The sequence below is a fragment of the Uloborus diversus genome, chromosome 10, assembly GCF_026930045.1.
Source record: "Uloborus diversus isolate 005 chromosome 10, Udiv.v.3.1, whole genome shotgun sequence".
NCBI classification, from domain to species: Eukaryota; Metazoa; Arthropoda; class Arachnida; order Araneae; family Uloboridae; genus Uloborus; species Uloborus diversus.
This window is the reverse complement of record NC_072740.1, coordinates 8,480,806-8,500,983: the sequence shown is the minus strand read 5'-3', so window position 1 is coordinate 8,500,983 and position 20,178 is coordinate 8,480,806. Positions and strand designations below refer to the sequence as shown.

At 34.0% G+C, this 20,178-nt stretch overlaps 2 protein-coding genes across 2 annotated transcripts in view; one reads left to right on the top strand and one right to left on the bottom strand.

Annotated features, from left to right (window-relative positions):
* LOC129231598 (serine/threonine-protein kinase Sgk2-like) overlaps positions 1-8,216 on the top strand; it is a 76,279-nt gene extending 68,063 nt beyond the window's left edge. The window contains 3 exon segments of the mRNA XM_054865957.1: positions 1,416-1,553; positions 4,020-4,077; positions 7,815-8,216. Coding sequence (XP_054721932.1) covers positions 1,416-1,553; positions 4,020-4,077; positions 7,815-7,906 — 288 coding nt within the window. The 3' untranslated portion in view covers positions 7,907-8,216.
* A 10,365-nt stretch (positions 8,217-18,581) lies between these two features.
* The window catches only part of LOC129231599 (nuclear receptor-binding protein-like), a 95,339-nt gene continuing 93,742 nt past the window's right edge, over positions 18,582-20,178 (bottom strand). Inside the window, exon 13 of the mRNA XM_054865958.1 lies at positions 18,582-20,118. Within this exon, the coding sequence (XP_054721933.1) occupies positions 20,023-20,118 (96 nt within the window). The 3' untranslated portion in view covers positions 18,582-20,022. The remainder of the gene's footprint in view (positions 20,119-20,178) is intronic.

Here is a 20,178-nt window from a genome sequence, read left to right as displayed (position 1 = left end):
AGGATGTAACCATTACGAGCGTTTTGAAGCTCAACAAAAGGTCAATTCGAAGAAATACTAGAACTAGCATTAAAATGTTTTTAATTTGTCTCTTGTCTTATGTATGTGTAGGGTTCCTATTGAATCTCGTTCCTTTATATTAACAGCTGAATGACTAGTTATAGTTATGAAAGGGATGAGACCGCCTAAAGCTCTATCGGTGGATAACAGCGCCGGAGTTAGTACTTCCACGTTGAAGATGGTACAGGATATAAAGGAAAAGGTTCTTTTCGATCATCTTTAGTGTGAAAAAGCACTTTGTTCATGTGAATGCTAAAAGCAATGTTCAAAATGCGCATTTGTTTGTTCAGGATTCAGTTTAAAATTCAGAATTTAGGGCGTCAAATTTCAGAAACTTTTCCAAGGAGCGCCGAAAACCCATCTTCTTTGAACATCATCAAAAGTCGTCTAAAATTAAATAAAAAATTGCGCTTTTGGAGCAATTCTGAAAATATTTTACCAGTTCTTGAGCCCCATGCCTCTTCTTCTAACGTCATCAAATATAGCCAACAATTGCGTATTCAGGGCTTTAATGGTGAAACGTTTTTCTGGGTAGAGCCCTCGAATCCACCTCCCCCTAACATTGTGGAAGATCGTCCAAAATTGCTGTTTTTGGATCTTCAGTTTTGACAATTTTCCGGTTCAGGCATCCAGAACCCCGTCCCTTTTCCCTTCCTCTAATCTAATATTAGCGCAGGTACGTTTTTGAAACTTCAATTTTGAACAATTCCGACGAAAGTATTCGAAAGTGAAAACATTGACCAAATAAGTTAATAATGTCGAATTTTATGTAGAGCAGAGATGCATATATGAGAGCCAGAAATGTACTTGTATAGACATACATCTTCTTTTAGGTAAGTTGACAAAAAGGTCAAATACGCCCCAGTTTACGTAAGCACCATTACCCTTCATCGCTTCGCCATGTTGATTTTGCATACATTATAAATAGCGTAATAAAGCACTACAGAAATGAAAAAAAAAAAAACATGAACGTATAGCTAAACGTAAAACATTTGATAGTAGCAATGATGAACTAACATTTTAAAATAAGATAGTACACTTTCCTGCAAATTAGACGTTGTAGAGTTTTTTCAACAAAACAACTGAAAATTAATTACGTGAGAACAAAAACCACCTCCCTATTTGGGTGAGCGAGATTTTCTAAGTGCCATTACCCTACTTTTCCTTACGATTACAGAAATTTTTAGTAAGTTTTCTAGATGCGATGCTTGTTGCTTTTGTAACTGTACCATTTTAAATTGTTAATGCCTGAAAATTGCTACGATGTTTGAAAAACAATTATTTTTCAGATTGTACATCTTTTGTTATATAAACTGATTGTGAGAAATAAAACAAAATGAATCTTTGTTCAACAGCTTTTACAGAAAGATAAAACGAAGAGGCTAGGACGGGAACGAGACGTAGAAGAAATTAAGGAGCATGATTTTTTCCGTGCCATAAATTGGAATGATCTAGAAGCGAAACAAATTCCTCCACCTTACAATCCAAATGTTGTAAGTAGAAATTTATACGATTCTTAAGACACTATTTTCTTCCTCAGGGAAAAAAAAAGGAAAATATTTCTTTTTCAACAAAGGACCCAGAACAAACTCAAACCAACCGCTGATAGACAAAAAGGAATCAGCCTTCTCTCATGTCATTTCTGCATTAATATATTGTTACAAATTCTGTAAATAGTAATTATTGTAGTAACGTAACCTGTATATAGTTTCCTGTAATGAATATACAGCCCCTATACAATCGATTGAAGTATACGGGCCCCCTACTTTTCATTGATAAGATTTGTGAATGAAAAGAAATAAGAAAGTGTGGAACGGTGTAGCATTTTCTGGAATAGTTGAGAGATCTCTTTTCGATGTTTATAAAAGCGTCCCGCGTGATAAAAAGGGAGTTTCGATTGAGAATTTGTACTGAGAGTGTATTAGCTCTGTTTATTGCGAGGCATTTTGCTGTGTTTTACGTATTTGGATGTAAATACTTGTGTAACCGTTGAGTTTATGGTGTTGATTGATATTTGCTTAATTGCTGATGATTAATTTAGCAGTTGTTACCGATCTTTCCTGTACATAGTGTAAATAAATTTCCTGTATTTTTTCTCACGAACTGTGTCGTCCTTTCAAGAAAGTGGGAGTCGCATCGGATCCGTTACAATATCCTTTAGCCGTGTCCTGACTTGAGCATTAGGGCCGTAGAGACTAACAATCAAAACATAGTTTCTTCACATCTAAGATAAGGTCTCCATTTTGGAGCAAACTTGATCCAGTGCTTCGCAGCGATAGCATTGCTGCTGATGTTTACATTTCTTTAGCATATTAACTGAATCAAATGGGTGGTTGCTCGGCTGTTAATTGTGCAAACATTTCCAAGAAAGGATTTCAGCTCTTCAGATTTCCAGTAGATGACGAAAGAAAAAAGAAATTTATTATAGCAGACGAAGTAACTGGCAGCCTGGAAATGGAGCTTGCTTGTGTGAGGTTCATATCGATTTATTTCTCATGATTTTACTATCATTACATTATAAATGCTCTGTAATCTTTGCTAACATGTTGCAGTGTTCCACGGAATGCCTTTTATTCTGTATTTTCCTGTTATGCGATAAGTACGTTTGCTCCCGCTTGTTTTAATATGGCGGATGCGTCGGCCTCTCCAGTTATGGGTTCTAATCTAAGCAGCAGAGCAAAAAAGCCATTTGGATAAGCGGAGCCTGCACCGAATCGTTTCGGCTGCGTCCCTCTCAAGTCTGGACCACAGAGTTAAGGTCTGGATGCTGGTATTTATAATAGATATCATATTACGAACTGCCGGGTGATTGCTGAGTATTTTTAACAGCTGTAAAGAAATGCATAAGAATTGACCGACTAATGATTACATATGCAGACTGGAAGATGTATGACATCAATCCTAAAATTATAATAGCAGGATAAATGGAGGAGACATGTAAAACAAATGGACGACAACCGACTACCCAAAACACCGATGAACTACGCTGCCGTGGGCAGGTAAACGGCAGTAACTGCAGAAATAACTTTTTGAGATATTTGAAGAAACGCGTTTAGGATTCAATACTAATAATACGGAAACGTTGGAATTAGACGTTTTTTTCGTGTATTTTTCCAGTGGAAATCAAACTAGCGACCTGGTATAGAACAACTAACGTACAGTAGATGACAAAAATGCAGAAAAATGAAAAATTTGAAGTTACTGCCCTTTACTTGCCCACGGCAATACAGGCTTAGAGGCCGCCGAGATTGAGGCAGATCCACGCTCCGGTGGATTGATTAGTGGAGCCAGAACAGGCTTTAAACCTGATCCATGAGTTTTGGTAACCAGTATATTGGTCCCCAATTTTACTTTTTAAGGTTACAATACATATTTCTCCATATTATTTATGCTTCTTCAAACACAAAATTACCCCGCAGGTTTATTTGATTTAGTTAACCTTTTCTTTTCAATGGCGCTGCGCTTTAATGTGACGCCCAGTTTCCCAACTAGATGGAGGCACCCGGGCTCTTATCAATGATGCGAAACTGCACAAGGGATTTAATTTTGCCGAGGGCATTTCAAATGCCCAAACGAAATACACAAGAGATTTCTTACATGCCGTATACTCATACGACCTGGGCACGGACAATTTTTTGCATCGTCAAAAATCCGGGAGTGCGGCGGTGAAGACCAGGATCTTACCACCACGCTACCCAGCTGACATAGTTAACTTATGCTATGATAGTGTTTGTAAGCGCCTCCCCTCCCCCCAGGTCTAATCATGTATGAAACGGCTTCGGTTTTGCGAATCGCATATAGCGAGATTTCAAAAAAGGGTTCGTTTTTGCAATAACGACTTTTTTTTATTGTTAATTTTATAAACTCTTTTTACGTTTTTTATGAAATAAACAAAACAGAATTTGATATTTTTGTGCTACAATATGTTCATTAGTGATGTTTGAAAAATGTTCTTTCAGAGAGGTCAAATGGACTTGAAAAATATTGATCCAGATTTTATTCGAGAACCCGTTCCAGGTAATATTTCATTATCAACAATGAGTATTATTTAAATTTTAATTCTGTAATGCATTTTTTAAAAAATCATTAAAAAATGGCCTCCACGCTGAATGCGTGACGTTACTTGCCAAATTCACGAAAAGATGAAATCGTCGAAATGATGCCGATTCTCCTGGAGTATTCGCCGGCTGCCTTGCGTTTAACGTGCAGAAACCGGCTACGCGTTACCTTACGTTTCAGTGTGTAGGCCCTTTAAAAGTACTAAGTCATTTTTTTTTTTTTTTTTGTAAAGTTGGACATTTTTGATAGTTGGTGTCTTCCATTTTCGTGAAAATTTCAGTTGTGTTTGTAGTACTATAATAAGAAAAAGTGAAGTTCCGTTTTTCTTATGTCTGATTTGTTTGTCCGTGCGTAAGGGTCAAAGTTTAAGGTCGTGAATAGATGGTGCTAAATATGACAGTTTTGCTCCAAAAGCAATATGTGACCCATGCCAATTTTTTTTTACTTGATGCTAGGTACTTGCTAGCATAAATTATATGATGGCTCACTCTTGGCTTTGGGGGCAAAGGTCAATCGAAAATACTATTTTCGCTACTGTTTTTTAGCTTGTTTGCTTCCGGATATCTGCTAAAGCCGTGACTGACCCTTGAAAATAAGTAGAGGCTAAATTACTCACCATAGTATTGTACTCAGAAAAAAACCATGGGTTACTCTTTACTTTAGTAATTAAACAGTCTCAAATTTAAATTTAAAAAAAAGTCAAGTGTCAGGATCAATAACTATGTGCGCGACGAGTCAATAACTTTGTGATAAAGCTGTAATTATAGTCCATGTGGTATAGTTTAAGGTCCAGGTCAGAAACCCATGGCATCTAATCGATTTTTTAAACTACACGGTCTCAAGGATGATTATTTGAAACAAAAAGATCAAAGTTTTAGGTCGATTCCAAAAGACCTTAGTCAATAACTTTGATTAAGAGTCATACTTTTTGTGGTGTAGTTTACTCATGTCAGAAAACCACGGGACCTTATCAGCTTTCTTAATTTAACGGTCTCAAAAATCATGATTTCAGCATAAAAGATCTCAAACTCACAAGAATACAAGAACGTATCAACAGCCAAATGTACTTATTATAAATGTACTATCAAGACTTTTTGTTCCAAATTATCAAATTTGAGACGGTATATTTTAAAAAGTTGATTAGATGCCATGGGTTTCTAACCTGGGCCTTAAATTATACCACATGGACTATAACTACAGCTGAATCGCGAAGTTATTGACTCGTCGCGCAAAGAGTTATTGACCCTGAAATTGACCTTTTTTTAGGGGGGGATTATCAACTTTGAGACTGTTTAACTACTAAAACAAAGAATAACCCATGTTATTTTCTGAGTACTATACTATGGTGAGTAATTCATCCTATGTACTTATTTCCGAGAGCCTCTCACGGCATTAGCAGCAGGATACAAACAAGGCAATAAAAGTAACGAAAATAGCATTTTCAATTGACCTTTGCCCCCAAAGCCAAGAGTGAGTTACCAAATTATTTATGCTATCATGTACCTAGTATCAAGTAGTTTCCATATGTTAAAAAAATGGCATGGGTCACTCATTGCTTTTGGAGCCAAACGATCATATATTTATTACTATATATTCACGACCTTAAACTTTGACCTAAGGCTAACAAGTTAAATTTGACAGGAAAGAAGTTTCACTTTTTCTTATGACAATATTACTAATACATCCTAAAAGTTTCGGGGAAATTGAAGGTGGCAACTATGAGGCTCCCGGTTGACTTTGTCCAGCTTTACAAAAAATGTACCTCCTAACGTCGATTTACATTGACTCAACAGTGCATTGAATCCTCTGTTAAAATTAAAAAGTAAAAAGGCACTGTTCTCATTCCACTAAACTGCTTTTAGCGGAGTGTACAAAGCTAGTGACTCTATTTCGCACAAGTATCTCAAAAATTTAGAACCTTGCTTCTAAAACTATGTAGCACTCGGTGTAAGCTGTAGCTGAAATTGCCTTTTTTCAATCAAAGAAACATAGGACACTTATGAATGCAACCTATTGTTTTCTTAGTTCAGGATATCATCGTCTCAGAACAACAGTAAAACATCTAATCCCAAGAATAACACTAATATATCCTGCTGTTGCTTCGAGGCGACGATGTGCCTGATTTAACTAAAATATAAACATGGTGATAGAACTAAAAAGGTATGCTTCTTACCCAGGGCCGGATTTACCTATAAGCTAAACAAACTGTATTTTAGGGCCCCTAAATCCCGAAAAAATACTTTATTCGTTCCTTGAAAAAATGAAAAGTACTTGAGAAAAAGCGTTTCCAAGTGCTTGAAAACTTAAAATTTAGGAAAATAGAGTTATAAATTTTGAATTTTAAAATTTCTAACAGAAGCAAAGGGTAAGGGGATACCAAAATTTGACACTCATTCTTGAGATGTCCTGTGCATCAAAAATGCAAAAGTCATGGTTCACCCGTTTTTGTAGCCCATTGCTTGAGATATTTTTTTATGACTCACATGTTTTATACCTTGCCATTTATTAGATCCTGAATGAAGTATTTTGGAAGTTTTTTTTTTTTTTTTTTTTTTTTTGTTGCTGCTTTTACCTCACTTCTACGTACCTTATACTGCTAACCTGCTTATCACAAGAAAAATATTACATACCCTCTATACTTTTTCGTTTTCTGTAAAATTGAAAGAAAAAAAAGTTGTGAGAAATCTTTAGTTATATCTAGTTTTTAACTTAAAACAGGTGTGTCTTACAAAGTTAGGACAATTCATTAAAACTATTCATTCAAGTATTAAAATAGCAGCGCCTGAAAAGTGCAAATGAAGTGACATACATAATTTTAATTGTTCTAGAATCCATGAAAATTACTAAGCATGTCTTTGAAACTTCTTGCGTGTTGCTGCAATTTCTTTTCAAGTTCAACCGTGAATTGTCCAAATGGTCAAGTTACTCTCTCGTTACCTATTTTCTTTTACGATTTCTACACCATTTATTTCAAATCTTTTTTTTACTATTGATCATTTTTTATTAAATTCAGTGTTGTGTTTGTCGGTAGATTGGGGGGATGATCAAACATCAAAAACTAACTATGCCGAAAGCTAATGTGAGCAAGTGACGACATGTTTTCTTTCATTTTCACTCGTTTTCTCTATCCATTAATATCATTAATTTCTCGAACCACAAACAATTTTTATTTTGATTGATCTGAATTTGCAAAAAAAAAAAAATCCTGATATTTTTGTAGTCCTAACAACCCTTATAATATCTCAAAATGAAGAATTTTATATCTATTTTTTAAAAAATTTCCCCATTAAATTATTAAATTGGGGGCATTCTATGCCTTACTTATAGTCACTGCATCACTGTCCCAATACTCATCTCTCTCTGAGGTCAATCGAAAAAAAGACAGATGGCTTTAAAGCACGAGAGAAAACATGGGTTTCTCTTTCTGTATCGACGAAAAAGACAAATTTAAAAAGTGGCCTATCTTGCCTCCAACGAAGTGTCCATACGTCAAAAAAAAAAAGAGGGCGGGGGGGGGGCACGCTGGAAATAGCTTAGGGCTCCATTAGGTCTGAATCTGGCCCTATTCTTACCTAACTGATAAACTAAATGATTTTCCATTGACTCACGTTGATGTACATAATGAGTATGTTTGAGTATAAATTGCTAATTAGTTATTTATTTATTTTTATTTTTTTTTAATTTTTCTTTTGCAGCTTCATTAGCAAGATCACATAGTTTGAGTGCCAGTGTTCAAGATCATGATTCATTTGTTGGATTTACATATGTACCAACACCAGTACTATAGAAGAACTTTAGTTGCTCCTATTATACATACCGGAGTTGCTCTTAAATTATAAAAAAAAAATTATTTAAAATGTATATTAATGTGTACAAAGTAATTTCTGTTGATCAGAGTTTGGAAGTCAGTTCATAAAACTTGATACATGAATTGGATCAACTTTGTTGATTGAATCGAGTTTCTGTTAATGTTTTTTTCCTTCTTGAAAATGAATGGAATTAATGTTGCATTAGTTTATTTATGTTTTTATCTATTTTTGTATGCCTGTGAAAATTCTTCAGTGTAACTCATTAGTAAACAAGAGAGAATGAAATTTTTATCTCGTTGTTTGAATTTTATTACTAGTTGTTTTAGTTTCTTTTGAATTTAAAACCTAGTTCTTTTTTTTAATCAACATTTGGAAAATTAATCAAAATTGTTGCAAGTTTTGCTTTTACTATATAATCGATGCTTTAGCGAGACAGACATTTTTGTGCTTGCTAAAATTGCGCAAATTCAAGGGCTTCTCTGAAGATTTTTTTTTTAAGTTTAGAATGAAGAGAATTCTAAGATTGAAACTTAGTTAAGTTTTCTGCTCAACATAAAATTAACCCCCAAACAATGAGGACTTAAAAATAATTATTAACACGTTTATTTTCTTCTGTTTTAAATCGTTTCCATATACTAGAGCAAGTTTTCTGATAGAAATAAGATGAAAAGTTTCTGAAGGATGGAGGAAGAGTTGTAATCATTGTCGGAGATGGGAGCAATGAATAAGTGGTAGTTAACCTACATAGCTTACTTTCAATCACTTACTTAATCCTATGACTTGAGGTAATAATTAAATTTCAGGAAATAAAAATTAGTTGAACCCTGAATATTTTGGGGGGGGGGGGGGGAATTCTTCCAGCAGAATGTAAGCACTTAGATAGCACAATTGTTTGAACGTATGACAAACAAACCAAAAAAAAGAAAAACTTCAAGAAAATTGGTTTATTGCGGGATAGAAACCTCAGCCATTAATATGTGGCAACGGCCTAAACTCGGAGAAACAGCGCATGCAAATCTGGCAAAGTTTATTTAAAAGTCTCCAGCTGAGTTGGCTAGCTCGCGGTATCTGGATTGATGTGTTGTGTAAATGTTAGATTATTCCGAGATGGAACTGATTAATTTATATTTATTTCTTTTAATGGTAATGTGTTTTGTTGCAATTTACAATAAATGTTCGCTTTTAACAACTGGATTACCCGTCTCTACAAATAAAAGAACAAAGTGATTTCATTTACTTATATATTCATCGGATAATTTTTATCTGACCATAAAAACCACTGCGATTTGCCTGAGAAAATTCCTGTTTCCTCTCAGGAAAAGTCTGCAACAAAACTACAACTATTGCACCGTATTCTGAAATACGGTGAAATAATTGTATGTTGACCTTCAACAATATTTTTATTTACAAAACAACTCTTGTAATCGCCGTTCCCATGCAAAAGAGCATTTCTTTGAGAATGCTGGAAACACATTTAACTTCAACCGTGTTACTATTGTTTTTTTTACGGTGAAACGTTTTCTCTGAAGTTAATCCAGAGCACATACTACTTGTACTCTTTATCCCTCAGGGGCGGACTGGCTTGCCGGACCATCGGTGGCATGTCGGACCGATCCGCTTGTGCACCGTCGAACACCCCTCTTATTACACATTTTCTAACTATTTTTAGTTGTCATTAATGCCACTTTCAGATCTTCATTTTAGAGTAATATTTATATACAGGATGTTCCGTTTTAAGACTTTTATTTTCGCAATCGTTAGTCCTAGTTTGCAAAAATAAAAATAAGTCAACAAAATACGAAATTTACCTTTTTATACGGGCCCTAGGTCCCCCAACTAACATTTAGAGAAATAATCTCCATTGAAAACTGTTACTAACACAAAAGACTTGACATTTGTGCGAGCGCAACTCAGGATATATTACAGTTTAAAGTTTTGAGGGATCATACAGAAGATGAGATTGGAACTTATCGCTCTTCAGAAGAATGACATGTCGTCAAAGTACTACAATATACAAACATTATGCACAAGTAAAATATATGCAAATGGGCTTTCAGTAGTTTTTAAGTATGATAACATGAAATAGTCTAATTACCACGAACAATGATTACAAATCCCAAAAAGACATATACAGTGAAACCTGTGTAATTTGACCACTTGCGGTGCACTACTTAAGTGGTCAACTTAAGCGTAGTCAACTTATAGAGGTTGAATTATATGATAAGATCTAATTCTGTGCCTGAAAATAGCAGTCACTTTAGACAGGAGGTCAAATAACAAGGGTGGTTCACTTCACAGGTTTTACTGTATTACACTATTTACAATACAACATATTCACCTCAAGATCCAAAATGGGGAATAGAAAATTTCTTGCGCCTCAATACTCAGACTTGTGTACTATCGACATACCTAAATAGCAATCATGGCTCCACATTAGGATGAAAAATGCTAATGTATGCATTAATTAGCATCACGCGTTTTCAGTGTAAATGATGAATATCATATTTAGACACAAAAAAGCAATTTTTCCTTCAGATAGGCAACGAGAATATTGCTTGTTTCAATGAGCAGTGTAACTTCACCGCCACCATTGGATATAATCGGCCTGATGAACGCAAGATCCGACAGGTCCATGGAAAGGGCACCAAAATTGGGTAAATGTCTTTATTTCTTCCCGTTTTGGAAAAACCACATGAAAAATGTGCAGATTTTCTTATGATGAGAGGGTCACCAAATTTTGTCAGGGCCTGGTCATCACTTTGGCTTGACCGGGCCCTGGATATATTGAAAAGTTAAATTTTATTTTTTTGGTTACAGAGAATCCCCCCAATTGGAGCAGTTTTGATTGGTAGAGCTCAGCGCCTTTTTGACTGGCGCCGTCGTGTGCCGCATGACCTCGCACATAGGGACGGCGCGGCCCTGGCTGTAAGTTTCATTCAATTTTGTTCAAATTTATTCACTTACACCTTATAAGAGATGAAATGGCCGACTGCTGGGTCATGCATGGCCGACTACTGGAGCATTTTCTCGTATTAGCAATAGCTTGATTTTTAAAATAAAAATATTTTTATTCCAGAAACAAGTTAGTGAATCATTATCAGAAAGGTGCAGTCTAAAGTTTTACATTGTGCTTGTTGTTGTATTGATAGCTGAAATTTATTGGTTAACAAAACTCAACAACTGATCTTTTAAATGGCCGACTACTGGAGCATTTACCCTACCTTCATTCGAAAAACACCGCCAGAAAATCCGTTAAACGAATGTTAACGTCCATTAACTGACTTCTTTATTTCCTGTTCGGTGGACTATCTGTTTGGCTTTTGGACCATTGAGGATGATTTCGAATTAATCTCAAAATAATGTAAATGTGCCCCCAGAGTCGCGCCGTCCCTATGTGCAAGGTCGTGCGACGCACGACAGCGGCAGAGTCAAAAAGGCGCCTAACTCTACCGAATAAAAATGCTCCAAATGAGGGGGAAAAATCTCGAATCAAAATAATAATAATAATTAAATTTGAACTTCTCTCTACATCTAATGGTGGCGGTGAAATTATACTGCTCTTTGAAACAAGCAATCCATCTTCTAAAGTGAAAATTATTGTGTCTGAACGTGCAATTTTAGAATATCTTTCACAATGAAAACACGTGATGTCGATTAATGCATGAATTAGCATTTCTCTTAATAACTAGAAAGTCGTCCGTCAAGGCATGACCGGTGAAAAAAATCTTCTACATTTGAACGAAGCCATTGCCTGTTTGGTGCTATTTTGATAGTTGAAATTGTAACCTTAACTGCAGTGGATTTACCCTAAACTCCAGTAGGTAGCGTTCATTGTTGACCATTTTTTGGTTTCTCCATTCCCCTGAAATGACAGTCTTACCAGTAAAACCGTTAATCCCCTTTTGGTTCTTGCGGCGAATATGTTGTATTATAATTTGTGCAATGGGTCTTTTTGTGATTTTTAACTAATGTTCATGGTGATTCCACTGTTTTATAATAACAAATATTTAAAAAAAAAAAAAAAAAAAAAACGGTAAGTACATTTTCATAAAATTTACTAGAGCGTAATTTTTATATATTGTAGACAAAAATGTAGGTTAAACTTTTTTAGTTCCGAACTCGGTTCTCTCCCCCCCCCCCCAACCCTCTCCTCTTTTTTTTCCTTTTAACTATTTATGTATTAAATTGCAAAAAAAAAAAAATTTTTTTCTCAAGCTTCTGAATATATAAGCAAGTCCAAATGCTTTTTGAAAGACTAAATGTACTGCATGTCTGATAAATCTTTCAATGATATGCTCACAAATCGTTCAGAACTAGCATCTTCATCAGATGTTGGTTCAATTTTTAAAAAGCCGTCAAACATTAAGACCTCAATAAATCAAAGAACAATTTTCTTACGACAGTGGCAATCAGCTTATTCAAAATGAAGAAGTAAACTTTGAAGTAAAATTGTTTCTCTGGAATGTTAGACTTTGCAATGCCATTATTAATTGAAAGGTTTATTCTCCTTTCTCCTTATTCAGAAGTTTTCAAATTTTTGTGTAATATTTCCAACTTTAACAAATGCTTGGAACAAGAACAACTCACATTATGTTAAAAACTGGAGCAAACATTAACTGATGCAATTTAAAGCCACATACGAGTAAGTAGCAAAGATCTCAATGCATGAGTTAATTTTGTAAAGTTTTAGAAAAAAAAAAAATGTAGCATTGCAGATGAAAACTCTGAGCTATAGCATTGACAACAATTTAACTCCTCTCCAAACATTTATAATGTTTTGCTCATTTTATTATTAATTCCAGCCTTAGTAGCAGAGAACTTTCAAAACTAAACATTACCTGACATCCAGTTGTTGAAAATTCAGGAAGATTTTCTGGTAATAGTTACTGTAAAATGGCGGACTTACAGCATCGCTGATTTTTACGGTAATTTATACCGGAGAAATAAGCGATTCCAGCTCCAATTGGTTGCTGTGGCCTACCGAGGAAACCGTAAAATTTTACAGTAACATTTGATTTTTACGGTAAAAGTTACTGGCAACATGGATGCCAGTAACAATTACTGTAAATTTTCCGTTAATTTTTTAACAAACCTAGGTTTTACAAAAAATAGAAATTTACTTATGAATCAATTTGCTGAAAACAAAGCTCTAAAAGTTCAATTCCTGTAATTTAACTTCTAATCGAGTTGAGCTTATTTCGATTAAAATAGTTTTATTTATTTGGGGGTTCGTTTTGTGCATGTTGTGTGCCTTGTTATTCATCAAATGCGATTGTGTGAAAAAATTCAATGTGTATATCTTACTTTGAATAATGAATTAAATCATATATTTGCTCGTTTATATTTTTCATCAACTCTATATTTTTCAAATTTGCAACGTAGTACGAATTGAATTAATTTGTTCCTAACTGTAAGTTAATAGTGTCAATCAGTTTATTTAGTATGAGATGTGTTCAGTGTACGTAAACTTTGCTTTTAACGCTAATTAAAAAAATAATTAGGTTTCAATAAATGTATTTAGCGTACATGTTTGTAAAGTAAAAAATGTTTACATTTTTTTCAATGCCAAACTTATTTTTTTTCCATATATCTACAAAACTCCGCTCCAGGTGTTAACTATATTTCCCCCGAAAGTCACTACATACAGGCGCTCAAAAGACATTCGCAGCCCTGCTGTGTCCAAAGAGACTATTTTGTATATATTTGTGTCTGATAATATAGATTGACTTTCATTTCTTAGTAACCTCAGGACTCCCTCTAGAGAGACATTTCATGATTTATTTCCTAATAAAATGTGAAGATCTGTTGGATTTTTTTATGTCTAGGAGAAAGCAAAACCTTCAAAAGCAGCACAGTGCTTTTCTTATTTGAAGTATCATGTAAAAGGTTGTCCTACAAGATGTGCAAAAGACAATCATTTGTCTTACCCATTAAGAAACTTTATGAAACACCCGTCTGATTCAACCGCAGACAACGTGGCAGTGGACATGACAGAGACCGGAAAACATGCCTCCTGCTTCTTCGCTTTTAGTTGATGCTACTTTTCTGAAAAGACTTAATTTTCTGTGCTATTTCAAGTCTTTTGAAATTTTGAGCCTACACTGCAAAAAAAACCTGAAACGTTATTTTATTTCCGTGGAACATTGCGGGATTTCACCTATTTCCACGTAAAATCAAGTATTTTTGCAAAAATGTTTCCTGAACTGCACCAAGTTGCTCTTCTCTTTTCTACAAAAAATATTTTTAACCACCAGTTTAAAGATTAACTGAGTGCGTTTATTCAGTGTATCGTCTTTAGTTCCATTATGGGCCATCCAGATTGATTAAGTACATACTGAGAGCGAATAAGTATGTGGATAGCTGCAACCTTCCAGGCAACGGAGTTGCTTGGTTCTAATTTGCAATTCTGCCTTGGCGCTCTGGCCATGGTTGCATTGATGTTTCTGGAGCTTTTTTAGTAAGGTTTCAATCAATTGCATTAAATCTACCAAGTCTCTTAAAGTTTCACACTGGCTTTAACTGTTAAGGTCTTCATCTTTTTCAGACAGATTCAACGCTAATTTCAGGAAGGTTACTGATTTTTAGCGGAAAACGGTGCTGGGTTTGTCAAGATATGTTACTGGCAGAAATTGGGCACATCAGCTGCCTATTCATTCCCAGAAACGTTTCTGAATCGTTTTTAGTGTACGGAGTGGTTTGAATGGCAATTTTTTACTGTCATTTAGATAGAATTCATTCATTTAATTGTTCAAAAAAAGATATGGTGCATTAAAAAGCAATCGGGCAATGCCGGGTAGTAAGCTAGTAATTAATATTTAATAACTTTTGAATGAGGTGAATAAAAATTTTTTTTCAGCATTTTCATTCATAACTGGGTTAAATCTCTTGTTTCATCCAGATCTGTGATGGTCCGTCCTAAAATTTCTCCAAATTGTGTTGATTTGAAGTATATGGAATGAAAAATAGTATCCTCATGGATTTAGATTTTCAGTATTAGCATACATTAAGTCAAAATATAAAGCAAGGCATTGAAAGTCACCTCAGGTGTTACAATCTAATACTTAAAAACTTTTCAAGGACAAACAGTGGCAGCCCTCCCATTAATATTGGTTGTAAATGCCAACCTCACCAGATCCTAGATTATCTCAAATTACAGTTGGCTCTCTGTTTAACGATACTCTATTTAACGACTTTCTCTATTTAAAGACAGCTAATCATGGTCCTAGATGATCAACTATCGTTTTAAATGCATTCTACTTAAGGACGATTCTTTGTAGTCCCTTGTAAGTCGTTAAACAGAGAGATAACTGTAATTTGTTTAGTTTTGTGATTCTTTATTGCTGCTGTTATAGTAATACGCACAAAATTAAATTATGTGTTGTAGTATTAAATTCTGTGTACAAACTTATCTGCATGCTTGTTAAATAATAATCAGCGGAAGTTTCTAATTCCGATTATGGTAGTGTACTAGGGAGGGGGGGGGGAATTTATATCGATGTTCAGAGAGGGACGCACAGCCTGAAAGGTTGGGACCCCTTGGTCTAATCAGTGGTATCCCTGGTCCTTGCCGTACACCCATGAAATTTTCTTACTTAAGCGATCAATAGTGCGGTTTTTGAGATTTTTTGGGCTTAGTTTTCTCTAAAAAATGCTAAAAGAAAATACATTATTAACTAAAGGCGGTCATTTGGTTTGTAAGTTTCCCGCTGGTCTGACCAGATCCATTCACCGAACAAATGTGGACCGCAGGCAGTAGGTTGTATAACACTATTGTATGTTGTGCTAGCATGTGTTAGTTCATTCTTCAGAAATAATGAAAAAAATTAACGTCACTTCCTTCCAGATGAAAATTTGTAAGCTGATTGCTAATATACTTCTCTAACTAATAAAAAAAGTCAGCTAGCATTAAGACGAGCGAAAACTTGTCAGCTGATGCATTCTACTAAGCGATAGATGCTCTCGCTAAACTCCTGCGTCATAACTGAATCGATTATTTCAGAATGGGTGTAAGTCCTACTGGAATCCATTGGACTTATGTCCTTTCTCAAATAATCGATACAACTTTCAATGAACCTGCTGACCATTTTCCCGCCAAGGGGTACAGCCAGCTGACTTATGTTTTTTTTTCACAGTTGCATATAAGCTGTCATCAGGTTAATTTTTAGCTGAGAGGAAATCATTGAATTTTTTTTTTTTTTTTGAACATGTTTGACCTACCAGCTGACTCATAATTTACTGTGTTACGTCAGCTAACTTTTTTCCCCCTTCAAGATATTGTGTTAACCATGATTTGACAAAGTTTCAGTTGAAAGGAAATGACTGACTTTTTCATTTTTTTAAACATGATTTGGAGGCTACCACTGCTCATCCCATCCACGGACATGCAGCTGACTTTCATGAGGCGTTTTGATGCCTCTCACCAATCATCCTTCAAGAGGCAATGATTGACCAAATTTGTAGCTGGCTCCTGCACTATTAGTGGGAGAGAAGCTTCGGGCCCTGCTTCAATAATTTTCCAAAATTGAAAGTTCAGACACACATATATTGCAGATTACCTTCACAGATGTTATCAGGAAGTTCAGGGGCTTTCCTCTGGAAACTTTTCTGAAATTGAAGCCCTAAAAAAGAAATTTTAGACAATCTGTGTTGATATTAGGGGAGGAGAGGTTCTGGGGACTCCAGGAAAAGTTCCCAAAACATTCAAGTCCTAAAAAAGAAAGTTTAGACCATCTTTAATAATAGGGAGGGGGAGTTTCTCAGGGGTTTGATTGGGGCTACTCGCTCTCCTGAAAGCTTTTTAAAATTGAAATCTTGAATACATAACTGTAGGTTATCTTAGATGACAATAGGGAAAAGAGTGGGCTTTCAGAACTCTACCCTGGAATTCTTTCAAAATCAAAGTTTCAAAAACTTCAGCAATTGTCTAGTTCTTCTTGAAAAGAAGGGATAATGTTCAGGGATCTCCCTCATTTCGTTTTTCTTTGCTACACCTCTATATTTCCTTTTATTCATTTTAATTATCACAAAAATGTTGTGAAAACCCTACTACTAGTTTTTTTTCCCCAAAACTACACTGAAACCTGTGTACAACGATAACCTGTCTATAACAATATTTTTTGTTTTTTTTGGCCCCAGCAAAATGTCAGCATAAATAATCAAACTGTCTATAACGATAACCTCTCTATTAGGATTTTCTTTTTAGGTCCCAACAGTATTGTTGTAGACAGGTTTTACTGTATTTAAGTACTTTGGGTTTTCAAACTGATATTTTTATTTGTTCTGAATACAAGCATTTGCGACCCTAGTAAAAACAATTTTAACATTTTAGACTGATATGGTATGTTTCAGTGATTCTTTGGTTTTTTTTCTCCCCACTTAACTTTATTTTAAATATCACTTCTTCTGAACCTCTTGATAAAGTTCCGGTTTACTTTTGTTTCTTACATTCAAACACATAGACCTCCTGGTCTAACAATAGGGGCTGATACAGAAAGTCTTTGGAGTGGGCACAATAAGAATAAAAAAACAATTTTTCATAACTAAGTTTTCATAAAGTTCTTTTAAAATGCTTTTTTAGGCTCCCTCAATGTTAATTACTGATTCTATCACAGGGGAATAAGTAGACCAATCACCATATTGCATAACTTTGAATTCTAAATCAGTGGATTAAATCAGTCAAATGTATTCTTTCACACTGACCTCTGATTCCAATGTAACTCCTTTGAGAAACAAAAGCAATTTTATTCAAATATGTTTTGTGTTTTCTTTAATAACAGTTTAGATAATTTGATTTGAGCTATTTAGAAGTAAATTAAGAATTGTTTAAAGGAACAGTTAACATATTTTAACTTTTTAGGAAGGGCACATGCCTGCTAAAATCGACAACTACTGACAATTAATTACACTATTTTAAATCTTTCTCACTGTATTTTAACTTTTCTTTAAATATAGTCCAGTGGCCCGAGTATTTCGCTCCATTTAATAGTGATTTTTCTAATATTTTTTTCAAAAAAAAAAAAAATAAATAAATAAATAAATAAAAATGTAAGTATGTCAGTGGCTTGCTATGTAGCTATCATATTTATTCATCCATTCATTAAAAAAAAAAAAAATTAAACTTGTTATGGATTTGTGCTATGACTAACGTTTTTTCCTTAAAAATAAGTTTTAAATATGCATCTCGAAGGCTCTTAGTAACGTAAATTTGATACAAAATCTTGGATAGTCCTAAATAATATTCAAAGATTGAATTTTCTTTTAAAGTTTTACAGAAAAATACTTTTTGTCACTCTTATTCTATTTGCTCATTTATTATTATTATTTCAATTTTTTAAGACTGCAAAGATTTTTTCCTTCATCACTAAAATGAAATTGGCTGCCAAATTTTTCCCTGCCGACAGCCGGCATAAGTGTACGTGAACTAATAAAATATACAATTATAGGACATTGTTGAAAATTGCATTCATTTCTCATTACATACCTCATTACGATTTTGCATGAATGTTACTATGACACACATGAAAGCTGTTTTCTTGTTTAAAAGATTAAAAACAATTTTAGTGTACGAAGCGTATTTAGATTAGATGTATTATTTTTAAGGCAAGAAATAAAAAACACAATACACACTTCATAAATACATAACAGACAACATTTTCGTAAATATATTAAGGTTGGGATAAATATACAAAAACACAAGATAAATTACAACAAAGAATACAAATATACATAGCTAAATACAATGATCACAAGTTAACAAAAATATGTAAAGATATATTGAGACAAACATTTTTTAAATGCAAAATCCAACACAATGGCAATTAAAACATAAAATATGTATTACATTAAAGCACATATGTCATACATGAATCTTAAAAAATATGTATACACAAACATACAAATAGGCCCAAGGTGAATTTAGAAATTGCAACTTACCCCATACCTTCCTAAAACCTTTTTATCAAGTCTTGATTCCATAGCCCAAATTTTTTTAAAAGGTTACTAAATGTAACAAAAGAGGTTATATTCTATATAACTTGTAATGAAGGATCTAATGATCATGTTTTAGAAACAACTTTGCTTCTAAGATAATAAGCTGTAAGTAGAAAACTATCAAATGTCAACAGCATCTAAATATGAATAGATATTATCAAGATGTAGTTTCCTTTCCAGTACGGACATAATGTATAAATATAAAATAGTTTCAAATGCAAAATTTTTAACTTTAGCCTAAATATAACTATTAAAAATATTTATTTAAAAATATTTATTTGAGCTCATTTATCTTGGATTATAATCATTTGAAATATTTAACAATAAAAAGCATTTTCAATCGAGATTATACGCACTTTACACTTACTGAAAAAAAAAACATAAGTATTGAAAAAAAATCCTGATTTTACATTTAAACACAAATTATACATAACTAGCATAACTAGTAAACAATACATATGTATTCATACATCTAGACATATGTATGGTTTCAAGCTCTTTCTGGCATAAGTTTGAAAAGTTCTCTGGTGAGAACAAATATAAAGAACAGTAGATCTCACTAACAAGATTGAAAAAAAAATGTGTCACATTTGCATTACCATTCTTTCACTTTCTTTTCTTTTTTTGAAATGAAAGCAATCAAATATGTTGGTGCATTTTCAATTGTGTAGTTTAAAAAATAATTTAAGAAATGCAAGACAATTTGCAAAAATAAAAAAGAAACAAATGCAGGCAAACTCATTTTGCCCGCAATAAATTTCTTTGGGGGAGGGTTGACGGAGACAGAGAAATCATGCTGGCAACAAATCAAAAATAATAATAATAAAAAAGAATCATTTAATTAACTCAAAAAAAAAGTGTGCATAGGAATTCATAATTTTTCAGAAATGTTTTTCCTCACAAAATTTGTTTAAAAAAAAATCAACATTTTACAACATGCACAACATAAAGTTAGTAGGCTCATAACGTACAAAACCCACTGCACAAAAGCATAGTAAAATTGTCAGTCAAGTGGAAGCAAAGTACACAATTGTTTCAAAACACACATGGCACAATTTAATTTGGGCAATATTGAGTACAATAGATTCCACGTAAATAATTCTTTTTAAGTAGTTTCATTTTGTGCCACAGTTGGGAGGTCAGGAATGTGCCTGCGGCTCAAAGTATCACCAATTAAAGTAGCAACCATCTCACGATCAGCCTGTTAAAGAGAGCATTAGAAAATAAATTTGATATTTAGAACTTCAACTTAAAATGAGAA